General features: G+C 39.0%; 1 protein-coding gene across 3 annotated transcripts; it reads right to left on the reverse strand.

Moving 5' to 3' along the window:
- Positions 1-139: 139 nt before the first annotated feature.
- LOC117188655 (frequenin-1) lies at positions 140-18,050 on the reverse strand. Of its 3 annotated transcripts, none has more exons than XM_033392834.1 (8): positions 17,239-18,050; positions 10,938-11,181; positions 5,593-5,617; positions 5,440-5,488; positions 4,989-5,078; positions 4,615-4,693; positions 4,424-4,512; positions 140-4,343 (listed from the first exon to the last, which is right to left on the reverse strand). In XM_033392834.1, exons 2-8 carry the CDS (start codon positions 10,999-11,001, stop codon positions 4,176-4,178), a joined length of 564 nt encoding a protein of 187 aa, XP_033248725.1. In that variant the 5' UTR covers positions 11,002-11,181; positions 17,239-18,050; the 3' UTR covers positions 140-4,175. The 3 variants fall into 3 exon arrangements, with proteins under 3 accessions (XP_033248725.1, XP_033248731.1, XP_033248729.1); XM_033392840.1 differs by lacking the exons at positions 10,938-11,181; positions 17,239-18,050 and adding exons at positions 10,090-10,331; positions 10,399-10,488; XM_033392838.1 differs by lacking the exons at positions 10,938-11,181; positions 17,239-18,050 and adding exons at positions 10,090-10,337; positions 10,399-10,461.
- Between the last annotated feature and the right edge of the window lie 319 nt (positions 18,051-18,369).

The raw sequence follows: 18,369 nt of genomic DNA on the forward strand, positions 1-18,369 counted from the left end.
AAAACTCTTGGCCTTCTAACGAAAGCTAACACAGTTACGTATTGTCAAAAATATTTTATCTATTAAATATGTATATGTTGTCAAACCAAGGTCGAGCACATCGTCCGCTCAAAAAAAATTGAAAAAAACGCTCGTTGCATCGCTTTAAAATTTTTATTTGACGTAAGTAATATTTTCTGACAGTAACAAGATAAATTTTCCATTCCCCCCTTCTGCGATTATTTAAAAAAAGTTGTTTTCCTTGGTAAAAGAATTTGATTTTCACTTCATTTCTTGTTTTATAATTTTCTTTCTTATTATTTTTTTTTTCTAGTGTGCAAGCGTAGTAATCACCGGCGTTGCAGTAATCATAATATTAATCGGAATAATAGTCGCGGTGACAAATACAATGATGATTGATAACGGGTAAATATAGAGATAAAAAACTAACCGAAATCGATTAAAGAAAAATGGGACAACAAAATTGTTTTGTTTTTAAATTGTTTAATAGATTTCAAATATATTTTTTTTTAAATATACGAATTTTTCCTAAGCTTGTTTGTTTCTGCTGCAGTTATTTCCTTTCTGAATTATTCTCTTGACTTTTTACGTTTTATGTTGTTCTTAGAAAGGCAAAAAAGTTTCAAATTCTGCTAAATAATATCACTAAAAACGTTTTCCTACTTTTCCGTTAAGTTGTATTAATTTTTTTTCCTTTAGTTTTCTTTCCCGCGTACATATGTATGTATTTCCCATATCCACGTGGATAACACTATGCAACAGCCAATAAAACTCTGGCATCAAACCCACTTTTTTCTACTAAGCTTGGGGCTGCAAAAATGTATAATGAATTATGTTTTTTTTTTCGACTTTGCATTGGTAAGCTTCCCCGACGATAAGCTTAACATACAAAGTTTAAAAGGCCGAACGGTAGCTGCATAAAACTATGTGTAACATACTCAAATTATGTGAAAAAATCAAGTTTACCTTTAAAAAAAACATTTAAAAAAATACAATTTTTCCAACATTTTTCAATCTCTAAAAAAATCCATAAGTCATACTTTTTCTTAACCTCAAGATAAAAAATAGGTCGATTTTGTTGCATAGTGTATTTTGGGTATTATTAGTTTTTAGTTGCTGTTTGACTCGTTATTGCGGAGTGTGTATATAATGTATATAGTTATTATCGTATATTTACTCATATATATATATATATATATATATATATATATATAATGCATGTATATAAGTATGTAAAATATTGCTTGTGAAACGTTTAACTTGACATTCATGTGGTTTGTCAACGGCGGTGGAAAGTATCTCATCTGCATCTGGATGAGTATCTGTGGATCTGGATCTGTTGCTGAGGATCCACCTCCCTTTTCCACGCCTTTCCATTTGTAAATAATTATAAATATTCCCATAGCCGGTATTACAATTGACTTGATTCGTTCCAATCGCAAAAAAATACCTTACTCTTGCAGGTTTACTTTTTGTCAATTATCTTTTTCTTTTTTTGTTTCTTATATTTGTGTTCAAAAACTTATGCGGTATAATTCTTCTGGTATTGGTGTTTGACTATGCATCTATGGATGTACATATGTTTAATTTTTTGTCAGCGTCTGTGTGTGTGTTTTATTGGTGGTGCGCGTGATTCACTCAGTGGTATTTACAGATTTATTTTGCTTTTATTTTCTTTCGAGTTTCTTTACCTTACAAAAAAAAAAATACAACGTGAAAACTGCCTTTCCCAGTCATACTCATAGTATATTCCATTGTCATATCATAGTATTCGTTATTTTTTTGTATATTTTTTTGTGGTTTTTTTTGTCAATTTGGTTTTAACTACTAGACTACAGACATATTTGTTTTGTCAGCTATATCACTTTCGAATTATTTAATTATTGATTAGAGTTTTCGGATTTCCATTTTTTTGTCATTGTGTTTTAATATACTCGTGGTATACTCGTTCAAGTGTTTGTTTGGATAAGTGTATTTTTTCTTAGTATTTTTATCGAAGAATTTCAGTGAGGTTTATAGAAGCGTTTTGTATTGGCGTTTTTCTTTAGTTTTTGTTATACATAGGTATTTAGGTGCTTAATGTTTAGAGTATAATTAAGTTTTAGGCATAAATATATACACATACATGTCTGTATATGTGTGTGCGTGCATGCGTGGGTGGGTAGGTGTGTGTGTGTGCGTGTTTGTATGTGTGTGTGTGTTGGGTTGGGGGGGAGGATTTTTGGGTTAGTTGAATTTCTATTTATTTTTTTATTGAATTCCATTTTATCTCCGAATAAGTAGAGCTCGAAGATTAGTTGCAGAAAGATAAGCAAATTGTTGGGAAAAAAAATAGAATAAGTAAGGTTAAACATTTTATAGATTCAAGAAAGCAATGCAAAGCGGACAGAATTAAAGAATCGAAGCGAACTGAAAAGAATATAAGAGGAAAAAGGAAAGAGTCTTGCGTAGAGAGAGGAGTGTCTGGTAGCTAGAACTAATGTGTGAGTATTAAGAGTGGGATAATCCCACTCGAGTGCGTAAGTAAGCAGATGTGATCGGCAGGCCCCGTCTGTATAGATAGTTATCGGAATAGATAGAAGGGGTTAACTGGTTTATCAAAATCAATGCAATAATAAAGCTGAACCGCATATAGAATAGAAATTAAATCGTATGATGGATTTTTTTTTGTTGATTTCTTTCGCTATATTCTGCTCCCCACTCTTCTGTTCTTTGGTATTTTTCTGATGACTGCCGCTCGTTCTTGTAGAGTGTAGAGTATATGTATACATATACATACATATATACATATATAGATATGGTGGATACATATTTTATATCAAGCTTTTGTTGTTCCTAGCTGAGACTGTGCGTTGTTTGCTTTAATTATCATTTATTGATAGCCGCATTTCTCAGATGTTTTCATCGGCCGATGGCTCTATTGTCAATGTGGTTTTGTGTTTTTTTTGTAACTGTTGTGGCTGTGGTTGTTATTGTTGTTCACGGAAATCAAGGCAAAGCAGGTAATATAGAGAGTGACAGATAGAGAGAGATAGAGAAATAGAGAGAGTGAGCAAATAAAAGCAATTATTTTTCTGCGCCTTTGGGTATGCAACACTTCTTGCACTTCCCGAATCTCAAAATCGGGCGTGGAGTAACTAACACAGGCACGAAATTTACTTGCTTTAAGCATGAAAAGCATTGCATCTCTCTGAAGGAAGTCTTTGTCAAAGAGAGAGAGGAGTCGATAGGTTGAGAGTAAGAGGGAGTGAGGTTGTAGAGTAGCAGCTTGTCGTACTGTTCACCTATCTTTATCTGTATCTATTTTTTTCTGTATGTCCTTATTTAATACGCCTTTTAATGATTCGATTTGATTTGATTCTATTATGTTTTTTCCTCCCCCCATCTGTCTATCTGTCTCTGTTCAAACTGTCCTCTCATACATGTATATGTATTATTAGAGCGTATACAGTCGCTGCTGCTTAGGTGTAAGATACTTGACGGCTGTTCCACTTACTGTCTGCATTAGTTGAGTTAATTTAGTTTTAGTTAAGATAGCATCTTTTGTGTATTTATCTCGAAGGCTGCACTTGCTAAAATACTCGCAATTGATTCGTAGGCGTAGCTCGGATACAATTACAGATAGTATATTAATGCTGATTTATTCGTATTCGTAGTTTAATTACTCGTAATTGGTATGTATTCTTCGAAAAAAGATTTGCGCTTCTTCCGCATTCAAAGTTAAAAATATTTTATTTTTATTTTTTACTGTAGGCTATGAACTGCGCTTGGACTACGCCACGATTTCCTATAGTTTTGTATTCCGGTGTATATTTAAAAATGAAGTTTCATTATTTTTTTCACTTTTTTGCTTCTTGCTTCTGGTTTTTATGTTTTTCAGACATCCCTTTTTCGGTATGCATTTATACAAAAATTATTATCATCTTCAATGTCTCGATTGACGCGCGGTATCGAGAATCGGGAAACAGGAATCGGTAGTCGGTAATCGGGAATCGGGAATCGGCAATCGAGAAAAGCGTAGAGAAAACATTGTGGAGAAGCAATTTCAGATAAAGGAAGAGTCGAGTCTCCTCCGGCTATAGCTTTCTGGTTTTGGTCTTAACGTTGGTTGAATGCGCGTTTTTTGTTAGTTGTTTGGTTGAAATCGGTTGTTTTTGTGGGTCACGGTTATTGGCTTAGCCACCACCTAAACTTAACGCCTGAACTATACGTGGATCAGCTTTACTACCCTCACGAAATTCTTCTAATGTTAATTTTCCATCATGATTCTTATCCATCTGATCGAAGATCTTATCAACACGCTTCTGCGGAGTGTTCTCATCCTCCGACTGCGGCTGCTGGCCCTGTGAATAGATGGATATACATATGTACACATATAGATGGTGTGTCCCCTGACTTATTTTTCCAAGCCGTCTCCACTTACCACCATCTGGTAGATTGCATCCACAATGTTGTACATCTCTTCTCGCGTTATATACCCATCGTTGTCCACGTCGTAAAGACGGAAGGCCCCTATTTAAAAAGCAGAAGATGCACCAAAATATTTAGGCATTTATCGGAGGAAAGGCCGTTTTAGGGACCATACAGTGATTAAGTTGTCTTGATTCAACTTACACTGCAGTTTTTCGTCCAGATTTCCCTTCGATGTGACGGAAAGGGCGCGTATAAACTCCTCAAACTCAATGGAGCCATCCTGAAGGATATAGATTAACAAAAAAAAATTAAAATGTAATTTTAAGAAATGTATATATACAAATATTAAAATTAAAAAAAAGAAGTAGAGAATAGAGGGAGAGAGAGAGATTCGCACACACAAAACAGCGAAGCAAAGAAAAAAATCAGTGTGGCTGTCTCAGTTCTTTGGCCAAGTAAGCTAATAAAAAGAAACAAAAAAGTGGCTTGTTGGGTTTTTAGGGTTGCTTGAACTGGGCGTGGCCAGAGACGAAACGAGGGTCGAGAGACCCCTCTATATGGCATGACATACTTACATTGTTTTCATCGAAGACCCGAAAGACGAGCGAGGCAAATTTACTCGGATCGCCTTGTGGGAAAAACTGTTTGTAGATTTTTATAAAGCCCTGAAAATGGAAAAAGTGGGTGAAAGAGAGAAGAAGCCGGGAGAGAGAAATTTAAGCACATATGTAAATATTTACATAAATCAATTAGACGTGGCATTGGAACATGTGTGTTTGTTTTGGTTTTAATAATGCTAGCATTAATAAATTTCATTATCAAAAACAGTAAACGACGTCGCGACAAAAGCTCTTTTCGAAAACGCTTCGAATAGGCTTGAATGAATTGGCGGAGGTGACACTCCATTTCCAGTCCACCTGAGGGTGGAGCAGACACATGGCGGATATATGCAGATGATTTATAGAGTACGCCACATGACATTTTTTACGTATAATGGATAAGCCCCAGTCATCCTAAGTTACTTACCTGCTCCGTTAAAAGTCCATTGGGACAGTCTTTTAGAAATCCTTTGTGCCTGGGACCGTAAGAATGCCAAAAAATGGAAAATGGGATTTGGAATTTATCATAAATTGGCATATTCGAACTATATTTCCCCCCATGCAAATTTTCCGCACTCACCATTGACGTATTTCTTTTTCTGTGACTGCAAAAACAAAAAAACAATCAGAAACATCGAAATGAATTACAATTTCATAGAGCATTTGATATAATTGCAATATATGGATGAGGATGAAATTTCGGGTGGGGGCACGGAGGGCGCATAATTATGCAAAACGTAGTTGAATGGAAAATCAGTTGAATTTACAGCTACATACGATAGCTACATCAGGTTTTGATCACTGCGATACCTGGAAACAATTGATAACTAGGTCAGACGATAAGATTTCCTAGATAATCGTATTCTATTTTCAGTAGAAACCATCCTGCTGCCCAGTAATTTCCAATAATAACAATTCATTAACATCAGACGATTGCAACTGACCTAGCACACCCGAGACGCACTGTTTTCCCATTGCTGTCTATTTCATTTGCTCTCAATTCAAAAATCAATGAAATTATCGATAGTATATTGGCCATTCTTTATGGATTTTTTGTTCAATATGTCGAGCAAATGATACAAATGTTGATTTCATTTAGGTTGGAGTACTAGATTATCCTTCATTATCTTTTGGCCAAGCTCAATAACCTATATATCCCTCCAGATTCCTGTATCCTCACCATTTCCTTTACTTCTTCAGCTCCATTTATGCATACAAATTGTTTTGTTTTCTTGCTATTGGTATTATTCTTCTTCATTTTGTTTGGCCCCCGCCGACGGCCATTGCCATTGCCACCCATTGCTACTCTGGCCAGGCCAGGCCAGACCTAATGGCCGCTTACAAAACGCTTAAACGCTTCTCCCCCAGGATACCTCAATGGCTCTGGGAATGGCACACATGTTGTGGCCGGACACCAGAAGAAGGTGGGAATACCACTCCTACATACATCCTCAACATACAGAGAACAAAACAAAACAAAAACACAAAAACATAAATTCACTCAAAATTACACACATTGGAATTGCTTTTATGGAGAGGAGAGCATCCATATGAGGGCGCCACGAGCACTGGTCAATGGCCAGAACTCTCTGGTATGGTATTAAAGGATACCCCAAGGGATCTGGAGTTGTAGATGGATATTGCTCTGAAAAAGGAAATAGAGCATGAGATGAAACTGGTACTTGGCTATTAACTCAATACCTACAAATTATTTGCAACGGACTCTCGCATTATTATAAATATTATTCATATATCTTCTGAGCCCTCTATTCTCCTTTTTTATTTTTCTCTCTCTCTCATTCATTTTACCTTCTTACTGCTAGCTGTTTACCTATTATTTTTCATTTTGATGAGTCCCTGCCAAAACGCTTGAAGAAATCGCAGCGCTTTTGTATTTTAATAAGCTAGAGAACCACATTGCCCACTGTGTTCTATCCACATATTCCGCTCATACTACCCTATCGCTGCTCCATATTTCACTCTCGCCTTTCCCTTCCCTAAGGAACTGTCGATTCAATGAAGTCAACAATTGCCAAGGCCAAATTAACCAGAATTGATTGGTAATCGATAGCCTGTGTAGCAGACAAACAGATAGACTCTCCCTTTTCAAACGACTGATGTGTGGCATGTAAAAATATAAAGGCATATAACGGACCTACAACCCATTGTGTGAGCGTTCCTTACCATCTTTAGCATTGACTGTTAATAAAGCGCATTTTGCACATACGACTTGTTGCCATCACTGTCAGACAACACAATACGAAAGAGGAGCGCACCGGTTCATGGTTTCAGGCTGCCACTTTGTTGCACCCTACGCAAAAGAAGCCATCCCATACCCAGAGACATTCTGTCCCGTTCCACACGAGGCGGAAGCTGGCTTAAGAATTAATAAGTTCGACTGAAAGCTCTCTAAATCACGAAAATGAAATGGATAGCCTTGGAGTCGTGAAAAATACAGGGGATAGTCAGGTTGGCATAGCAGGTTTCGCCCCACTGCTGTGTAAGGGCCCACACGCAACCCACACCCCTCAAGCCTTGGCCATGTACATAAAACGTATTCATATTCATTCCGCGGTGCGCCTAACTATTCCTGGCCTGGTTCGGCTCCTGGGCTCCCTTGTATTCATAATTAATCTGGACAGGAACAGGGTCATGTGCATTTCATAGCTGCATTTCACATAATGCCATGTTTACAGCGCCCGTTTAAGTGCATTCTGTCTGGCCAATCTCAGCCGAATCGATGCAAATCGTAATCGGATTGAATGGATATAATTGACTTACACTGAAGACTGACCGATCCGATGCGCTTCTTTTGGGCAAACATTTCTTATAGAATATAATTCCTAATTCTGCTAGTCCCTGATTTCCTGATCACAGAGTTCATAGCAGTCATACAAAACCTCTGGTCAAACACCTGTTCAAAGTTGACTCGGGGACTTGCATTTGCTATTTGACCTGGTTTTATCTGTCATGTCACCCGAACTAATCAAATTTCTGGCTTATTTATTCCATTGGCAGTACAGAGAGAGGTTAGGTTAATGTCCAATTGATTGGCATGTCAATGGAAAGGACAAATATTGACCAAAGTTTGCAGCGAACGGAGAACATGGGGACAACGGACAAAAGTCTTCCTCCTTAAGCACGGTTATAAATTGAGTCCTTTGCTGATTCATTTGTTTTGTCTAGCCAAACAAAAGCTGGTCAACCGGCAGCTGTTGCTGCTATCAGCCAAGGCACTCACACGCAGCATTCAAAACATGTTGGAGCTCTATACTCGGTACTCTCATAGATCTCCCAGATAAGTCAACAGGGAATGAAACGGAGAGATGCCCTCTGAAAGAGAGGGTGTTTGTTGAATTTAATTTTTATCCAATCAAGGCGATGTTTAGCACATGGCTGGAGTATATGAAGGGGAATTTTCGAAGGGGAAACTTGTTTTCTCCAGCCTTTTCTCCACGATTACTGAGTACTGGGTACTGAAAATCCCAGCTTACGAGTCGAAACGGATAGGGTGGGAGAGATGAAGGAAAGTTAAGCTGCAGCGGATTACAGCATTTTGGATTTGTGGGAGCAAAGAGGATTACAATTATTGAGTTTTATATTTAAGCAGGAAGTACAATAAATTATATTCCAGCTTAGCCATTAGACCGTTCTTTATTTCTGCATCCCACATCCCAAAAGCCATTTAAAAATGGTGAAAACTTTGGCAGAAATCTGTCAACACTTTTCCACAGCACCAGAAAGTCTTCCCCGTTCTCTTTTTGGCCAGGTGCCAGCAAATGCCCAACGGTAATTATATATGTGACCCCCGCAGGTGGACCATACCAGAGAATACTTTGACAGAAGAATGGAAATGGGGAAAAACGAAAGCAATTAGTCACAAGCTTTCGGGCCTCGAAAAGTTTATGACTTGCATTTTTAAGGAGAAAAAAATGGTCAAAATAGAGCAGGGATCTCTAACCAAAAAGCGGAACTGTTAAAAAGTAACCGTACATTTTCTGCTTAGAAGTGGCAATACAAGTAGCAGTGAAAGAAGGTGGATTGTGGATCATGGATGTGGATGTGGATGCCACAGATTTTCGTCCTTTGTGGGAGCGGAAGGGGGTGGGGTGAAATTATGAGATATACGTTTTATAGTGAGATCTAACTGGAACTAATTTAGTTACTCTAGCGTTAATAGTCTCTGAGATTTTTGGATAACCCCAGATTTTCGTCCTTTGCGGGGGCGGAAGGGCGTGTGGTGAAATTTTGAAACAAACTCGTCAAGGTCCGATATCTCAGGAGTGTGGATACCAAATTTGGTTGCTCTAGCTTTTATAGTCTCTGAGATCTAGGCGCTAATGTTTTACGCTAAGCAAAGCCGGCTATGATACGCGTGTGTTAGAGAGAGACAGGGCGAGAAAAAATGAAATTGTTTTCTTGATTCTGGCTATAATAATGATACGATCCAATTCAGATTCTGCAGTCTAAAAGACTGGCGCTAATAGGGACGGACAGACGGACAGACGGACGGACGGACAGACGGATAGACGGACGGACGGACGGACGGTCAGACAGACAGGGCTCAATCGACTCGGCTATTGATGCTGATCAAGAATATATATACTTTGTGGGGTCAGAAACGATTCCTTCTGGACGTTACACACATCCCTTTTCACCACAAATCTAATATACCACCACTACTCATTTTGAGTATCGGGTATAATTACCCTAATATACATAGGTGTCAAGTTGTCAAGCCGACTCTTTCGGACGTAAATTTGACTTTTTGGATAAGGATAAGTATCTCATGAAGGAATTATTAATCATTTTGAATTTTTCTGTATTTCGCAAAACAAACAAAAATATCACCTACAAATATGTGTGCATGTATGTATGTATTCTTAAAAAAAAGTATATATACTAATATTTGAAAAATCAATATTAACTCAACATCCCTAGAAGACAGTACTTTTAAGATTCAAGAGTAACAAAACAACAAGCACCAAGGAACTCATCGTTTTAGTGGCTCAGTAAAACAAAGCTGATGACAATGGCTGATGAAACTACTGAAACCAGCGCGAACTGAAGAACTTACATATGTATGTACATGTATGTTTCTGCATTACGAATATATTCAACTCCTTTTCCTGCATATAGCACTTGTTGAAGTTGAACTCACGCAGTTAGAAGTACATAGTAACAAATGAGAGCAGAACCGAAGTGCATAGATGCACTATTCCATAGTTTCTCGATTGTGTGTCGCTCATTGCCGATTGCCGTTTCACTGTGACTGATGAGTGAGTTTAAGCAGGAAGGCAGAGGACCCTCTTTGATGAACTGCTTCTGGGAAAAAAACTTTTGAATTATGCCTGTATCTGGCGTACACAAAGATAATTTTCTGCACCTCTCGGTTGTTTGATTGATATCCAAACGCGGACCAGTGGACTCCATTTCCGGTAAACACGAAAACAATAACAAATCAAAATGAGGACAGCCAGTCGGGGAAATGCGAAAATGAGGAAATCGGAATAGGGACGGAGAATTTCTTAAAAATAAATAAGTATGAAATCGGAATTATTGCAAGACGAAACACAGCGCAGATGGGATGGACATGGGTGATTAAGCTAGCTCTGAGGTAGAAGTACAGTGCGTTTTAAAGCAAATCTAATCGAGATGGCAAAGCAAACTTTTTTTAAATATGACGCAAAAGCGAAGAGAGCTTGCAATTGAGGTATATAGATAAATATAATGGAAAAAGCGAGCACACATCTTTTCCGGATTAATTATCGGTAGATAGATAAACTAATACTGATATATATATATATGTATATATATTTGTATGTTAAGATATAACTGCATTCATTAAATCTATCTTATAGGTACAAAACACTCTGTATGAACTAATCAAATCGTGGGCTGATGATTTCCGCTTCAAGTACTTACAATATGTGTCCGTTGTTAAGCGATCGATGGTATCCTGTTTCAACTTGGAGCTCTTTTTTCCCATGTTGTATTTTTTTCAGCACTCTCTGCTTTTGTTGTTGCTGTTTCACTTGGCTGCTATTGCTTTTTATTGGAAAACTAAAAGTTTCTGTTATGCAAGCTTTTCTTACTTTCGTTGTATTTTTATTATTTTCTTTTTTTTAAATTCCAAAGTTTTTCATAAGTATTTTAATATTGAATTCTTCTATACAAAAAAAAATATACACAGGCATGAAAAAATTAGAGACTCAGAGAAAAGTTCATGGCACATTTGATGTTAATAAAACTATAGTGAAATGCAGGAGCATAATCTGTATCGATACAGTCTGTCAGAGATAGTTTTGAGATTCAAGAAAAGTTTCGCTTCGTTTTTCTAGCTCTAAAGTCCTGTGAAGAGGAACGTTATGAAGTGATTTTAAAGAAGTGTTCATTCCGATCCCAGGGACCAATTTTGAGGTTCGAGGGTCCTTTTCATGATTTTTTGTGTCCTCTCAATAGAATATTAAAAAAGTATTTGCTATTTTTCGCATCCCAGATTCTTTACCCGATGTGAAATTAGTGTGCAAGACCAGATACTCATTTTGTCAGATGGCTTGCTCCCATCTACATCTTCCCCCTATATCCGTCGACATCTATTTATCTCGAAAGAGAATAAAGTGCAAAGAGGCAGCTGAGTTGGTAAGACAGGAGGCAATGCATACAAATACACAGAGCGGCACTTTTCATGTAAACTCTTGACTCGAACTTTTCATGACAGTTACCAATAAAAATAATCCGATATTTTGTTATCACTGCTCGAAAAAAGGACAGATTAATTAGTTTCTAAATGTTGGGAGGGATCTCTCTCAACTTTGCGGAGAGACAGACATGGCAATATCGACTCGGCTATTGATGCTAATTAGGAATATATATATACTGTACGGAGTCACAAACTCTTGCTGGCTGTTAGACACATCTACACAAAATTAATATATATCCCTTTCTTTGACAGTACCGGATAAAAAAAGAAGGGCCAAAAAAGACGTACGGGGCAGAGCTTTGTGGTAGGGTTCAGAAGCGGAAAAAAAAACGCAACAAACTTAACCCATCTTGTTAGGAGAATGAGTCATAAAGAAGGGCACCCACGTGGACGTGCACTAGTGGGCAAAGGAGGCCACACTGCCTTCTGCGGCTGACGCGAATGGCATAAACATAAGCTGCCATTGTTTTTCTGCACTGGCATCCTGCCCCTCCAGGGGTACGGTGCGGAAATGCAGAAATGTGATGAGTTATAGAGGCCGAGGAGCATGAAACGAAATAATTTCTGTTAATTTCAGATGCAGACCCGCAGAGATGTCACATGCAAAATAACGTTTGTATCAAGTGTAGTAAGCGCAGATACAAAATCAGACAAAAAAAGAGGGGGAACGTTGTGAGTTGCTGCGCACACCGCAACTCTACATTTATACCCGATACTTAGTCAGAATGGCTCTCCTCCGGCAGACGCCGCTAACATTAAACGACACGACAAAGAGTGCGTGCGAGAGAGACAGAAAATCAGTCTGAGCGTGACGTCGGGCACTGCGTAGCCACTGCAAATTGATTTGTTGCTTTTGGCTATACAAATTATCCGATCTGATCCAGATTTTAATTTATACGTTTTATAGTGAGATCTCAAAGGAGTGTGGATGCCAAATTTGGTTACTCTAGTCTTAATAGTCTCTGAGATTTGTGGATGCCCCAGATTTCCGTCCTTTGCGGGGGCGGAAGGGGGTGTGTCGAAATTTTGACACAAAACGGTCAAGGTCCGATATCTCAGGAGTGTGGATACCAAGTTTGGTTGCTCTGGCTCTTATAGGTTCTGAGATCCTTGAACTCATATTTTGCAATTGGCAAAACCGACCATGAAACCTGTGTGTTAGAGAGAGACAGAGCGAGAAAAAATGAAATTGTTTTCTTGATTCTGGCTATAATAATTATACGATCTGGTTCAAATTTTACACTCTAGAACATATAGTTATCCTCTACGATTCTGCCTTTTTTGGTTTTCTCGTATCTTTGAATTTGTGGATGCCACAGATTTTCGCCTTTTGTGGGGGCGGAAGTGGGCGCGGCATAGTTTTGAAATATACTTGTAGCAGTGACATATCACAGAAGTCTGGATATAACACGTCGTTGCTCTAGCTCTTATAGTCTTTGAGCACTAGGCGCTGATAGGGATGGACAGACGGACAGACGGACAGACGGACAGACGGACAGACAGACAGGGCTCAATCGACTCGGCTATTGATGCTGATCAAGAATATATGCACTTTATGGGGTCGGAAACGCTTCCTTCTGGACGTTACACACATCCACTTTTACCACAAATCTAATATACCCCAATACTCATTTTGAGTATCGGGTATAAAAACGAGGGGGAACGTTGTGAGTGGCTGCTGCGACCGCACCTCTAGTCGATATGGTCATTCTCTATAATTGTGCGTTTTTATTAATTTGCTCGTATCTTCAAAATTTTGGATGCTACAGATTTCCGTTTTTTGTGGGGCGGAAGGGACTGTGGCGAAATATTGAAATAAACTTGTAACAGTGAGATCTAAGAAGATAGTGAATACCAAATTTTGTTGCTCTAGCTTTAATAGTCTCTGAGATCTGTGGATGCCACAGATTTTCGTCCTTTGCAGAGCAGAAGGAAGTGGGGCGAAGTTTTGGAACACACTTGTACGGGTTCGATATCACAGGAGTGTGGATACCAAATTTGGTTGTTCTAGCTTTTATAGTCTCTGAGATCTAGGCGGTAATTTTTAGCGATAGGCAAAACCGACCATGAAACTTGTGTGTTAAAGAGAGACAGAGCGAGTGAGAATGAAATTGTTCTCTTCATTCTGGCTATAATAATGATACGATCTGGTTCAGATTGTGGATGCCAAAAATTTTCGTCCTTTTTGGGGGCGGAAGGGGGCCGGCCGGAATTTTGAAATACACATCGAACAGTGACATATTACAGAAGTCTGGATACAAAATGTCGATGCTTTAGCTCTAATAGTCTCTGAGCAATACGTGCTCATAGGGACGAGCAAATGGACAGACAGACATGGCTCTATCAACTCGGCTATTGATGCTGATTAATAATATATATACTTTATGGGGTCGGAAACGCTTACTTCTGGACGTTACACACATCCATTTTGCGCTTAAATCTAATATACCCCTATACTCATGTTGTGCATCGGGTATAATAATACGTAACGTACGCTCCTAAGGGGAGTGTGAGATTGTTAAATCACATAGCTCTGAAAAGAGGGCCCCAAGGAACGAATCAGTCTTTTTATCAGTCCCAACTAATCTTTTAAGTTCTTTAATTTACTTGATATCGGTTGAGAATCCTGTCAGGAACTGAAAGTTTCGAAGAGATTTCTACAGAAATATTTTCACCTTAATGATTCCAAGAACTAAAGAAAACGTTAAATCCCTTATGAATGTATGTATGTACATATGTATGTATCCCTTTATAAAAGTACTAAAGGGGCCTAAGGAGCGACCTTCTCCGATTTTGTAAGGGTGAACATTTCTGATGGCTGTGGCATTGTTTGTTTACAAAAGTGTCAGAGACACACGTTAAACCTACATCCATTGCTCCTACCACCTCCACCACCCACTATTTTTCCTTGTGTCTCTCGCTCTCTCTGTTCCTCTGCCTGCGCTTCCCTTTTTTCAAAACATGAGCCATTGGCATTTACTAACTAAACACTGTTTGGCTTTGCGTGTATGTGTTTGTCTGTATCTATGTGTTTTTTTGTGTATTTTATCATGTCAGGTGCGCTCTTCTGTGTATGAGTATGTGTTTTTTCGTAGTCTGTTTCAGGTTCAGTTCTGCGTTTTCTTCTTGTTTCGCTTTTTACAACGAGCCACGAGCGGAAATTTGTTCACACTAAAAATATTTTTATGTTTATTTCGTTCATAGCTGGCTGCTAATGCAGTGCCAAAGAAAGGAAGGGACGATGTGGATATAGGGACGGCCCACTTCTTTCTTACCCACTTACCTTCTTAGAGCCCTCTCCCAGCCTCACTCTTGGCCCAGCTTTTCGCTATAACTCGACTCTTTTTATCTGTCTGAATGTTTCTTCCACCCTCTTTTCCTTCTCCTCTCGGCGTACCCCGCAGTGTGCTTTATTTTTATGCTGCAGTCTCTCTCTCCCTCATCTTCAAGTCCTTGCCGCGCTTAGCCCACGAGCATGCAACACTTGCCTCGAACACATGAAGACCCGCAAACAAATTTCTGAATTCCAACCGCAAGGTATACATATGTGCAGGCAGTTTCAGTTTAGGAGCCTGCCTTACCTTCTGTGTAATGACCGCTTTCCGCACAGAACGGATTTGGAGCAGGGCGCAGAATTTATTCGAATGAAATGGATTGTAAAAGATTCCTAGATTCCCAGAATGAGGGAGCGGGCTATAACGGAGCTGCGAGTGGGCCTGCGACTTATATTAGATGAGGATGGACGAGGATGAGGAAGATACCCATTGCATCTTAATAGCTCAAGAATCTTAGGTGGCATATTAATTATTCCCGATACTAAAAAAAATTATCGATAATATATTCGATTTCTGCACAAAATAGATGTGTGTAGCGCACAGAAGGAAGCCATAAAGTATATATATTCCTAATGAGCATCAATAGGCTAGTCGATAGAGCCATGTCTGTCTGTCCGTCCGATGAGCGCCTAGATCTCAGAGACTATAAGAGCTAGAGCAACGAAACTTTGTATCCAGACTCCTGTGATATCATATTGAATCAAGTTTGTTTCAAAATTTCGCCCCGCTCCCTCCCACCCCCGCAAAGGACGACAATCTGTCATCCACAATTTTGAAGATATGTTAAAAACAAAAACGCAGAGTCTTACAGAATGTTTATCAGGATTTTGCTCCAGCGGAAGAGAGCCATACTGTCTGAGTATCGGGTATAAATGTAGAGTCGCGGCCGTAGCAGCGACTCACAACGTTCCCCCTCGTTATTTCCACTGTCACGAGAATCGCAGCGGAAAAACTGAGAGCAGAGGGGAAACGGACGGAATGAAAAGAAAATCACCCAATGCGATAAATGGAAAATGGTTCGAATATGAAATGAAAGACTCGATGCAAAATATGCAAAAAAGCATGACGACTTCAAGAGTCTTTGAAAGCTAAGACTAAAGAGGAGGATAAGAATAGGCGGAGCGGGTGGGTACCGAGGAAAGCGGCGGGAGATTGCAATCAACTTCGCGAAGGATTGTCTGAATGTCAATCTCTACCGCGAGGCGATTTGATAAGGCCAGCATCAGAGCGGAAGAATGGGGAAAACCCTATCGAAAAAGACAATAAAACTTGTATTTTATCGTTGTGGGAATCAAATTTATCGTTGAAATGCTCCAACTATTTTTCATTTATATATTTTTAACTTTAATAAAATGGTTTTTTTTTTACTTTTCCATTCATTTCAACTCAAATTCGTAATTTCTCTTAAGTCGAAAGTCCCACTTTCTGCTCCATCAATGACAACCATTTTTTTGATGCAGGAGCTACCGATAATTGTTAGTCACTAGCCATCACAAATCGTTCAATTTGGTTGAAAATTAGAGATTCTATCTATAGATGGCCACTCGGCGGCAATTGATCTGTGTCCGTGGAACGTATCCGTGTTTTGGCGTCCGTATGTCTGTATTTCTGCGTCTATGTCTACGTTTGTGCTAATGATGGTATTTTTTGCTGTTGTTGGCTTGCCTTTTTGCCTGATGGCCAGTGCCAATTATCAAATAATTGATGTAAATTAAAATGCATTTTGTCGCCGTGTTTTGTTGTCACTCGAATAAGGGTAATGGAACATTTGCTTTGGAGGAAAGCCCGTTGAGTAAAATGGCGAAATAGCACACAAGGCTGTAGCCTGGCTTAGGGCTGATGGTATTTATATATACTAAAGACTTGAGAGTAGATGATTGCGACCATTGATGGCTCAAGAGGGTTATGACTAGGGGTAGGCATAGAGGAGAATCCTTGTCCAGCGAGGCTGAGACTCTGAGATACGACATATGAACATATATATGTACACTCAATACCACTTGGGGTGTTATGGTATTGACTAGATTTTTGTAAACATATAATACAATATAATATTCGCTTTGATATATCACTATACATATACAAAAATCATGTCTTTATTAGAAACCCTTTTCCCTGTTTAAAGATTCTCATGGCAAACGTTCGATGAGTATGCAAGGGCATGAAAATGTAGGGCCCCCGAATCTACCTTTTCCTTCTTGTTGTTTATATAATCCTCCTACGTTGTCTCGCTGTCTGTCTGGCTGTCCCGCCCACCCCCATCCATCCATCTCTAACGGTAGCTCTGTCCCTGTCGAGCTTCTTTTAGCGCCAGCTGCTGGACCGCAATACGTAAATTTGGGTCAAGTTTTTGCAAGCATTACGGAAACCAAACGCCAAACCATAACCCAAAACCCAGAAAACCCAAAAAACCCAGATAGAACCAGACCCAGAGACCAGAGCTATCCCATATGTATGCAACTTTATGGCTGTCTCTCAACGTTATTTGGTGTGGTTTTGTATTTCATTCTCTTATCTCCGTGTTTGTTTGCTTTCTCCTTTTTGTATAATTTAATCTTTTGACTGTCGCACAAAAGTATTCTACACAAATCTAAGAAAACACTTTATTTCTCTTTCTGTTTCTCTCTTCATTTTTTTTGGTGTGTATATTTTTATTATTAGTTTTTGTCTTTTTTTGTTTTTTATTAAAATTATTGGTTTGGGGATTTCTCACTTTTCCATACGTTTTTTGTTTTGTTTTTGTTTTGTAACCAAAAAAAATTCAAAAAATTACCAAAAAAAAAAATTGTTTTATATCATTGAAGTATTATTAATTTTGTTGCTTTTGGTTGATTATTGTTTTAGTTTTTTGTTTTTCTGTTCCTGCATGTGGACCGAACGCGTTTTTGGATTGAATTATTGGATTCACTGTCCGCTAATGTCCGTTCCACGTTCCGTATGTTTGGCGGTCAAATCAACGACTGAAAACGTTCTGCACGCTCCACGGTTGGAACTATACGGCGCACACGGACCACGGACAACGGACGGAGTCCCCCCGTGCCTTTGTGTGTGTTTGGGTCTCGGTCTCGTAGGCCATCAACAAATGGAGAACTTTTCTGCTGATATTCTCCTCAATGGGGGCCCCGAGGTGGGTTTCTTGGTCACTGTTGAAAGAGAGAGACAGAGTGGAAGAGTGAAAAAGTGGCGGAGGAGGGCAGCCTGGGAGTGAGACGAAACAGCGAGTCATAACCGACTTATGTAACGCACACAAATGCAGGCAGAGACCGTCCCAAAACGACAAAACCCAACACACACTAAGAGAGCTTTTCACCACACACAA

The sequence above is a fragment of the Drosophila miranda genome, chromosome XL (assembly GCF_003369915.1).
Source record: "Drosophila miranda strain MSH22 chromosome XL, D.miranda_PacBio2.1, whole genome shotgun sequence".
Classification (NCBI taxonomy): domain Eukaryota; kingdom Metazoa; phylum Arthropoda; class Insecta; order Diptera; family Drosophilidae; genus Drosophila; species Drosophila miranda.

Bases quoted from the DNA above. Each gene is read 5' to 3' on its own strand.
- LOC117188655 (XM_033392834.1), bottom strand. From the start codon at position 11,001: ATGGGAAAAAAGAGCTCCAAGTTGAAACAGGATACCATCGATCGCTTA. The intron at 5,618-10,937 runs GTAAGTACTTGA...TTGTTTTTGCAG, and splicing joins CTTAACAACGGACACATATT to TCACAGAAAAAGAAATACGT. The intron at 4,344-4,423 runs GTAAGTGGAGAC...ATCTATTCACAG, and splicing joins ATGCAATCTACCAGATGGTG to GGCCAGCAGCCGCAGTCGGA.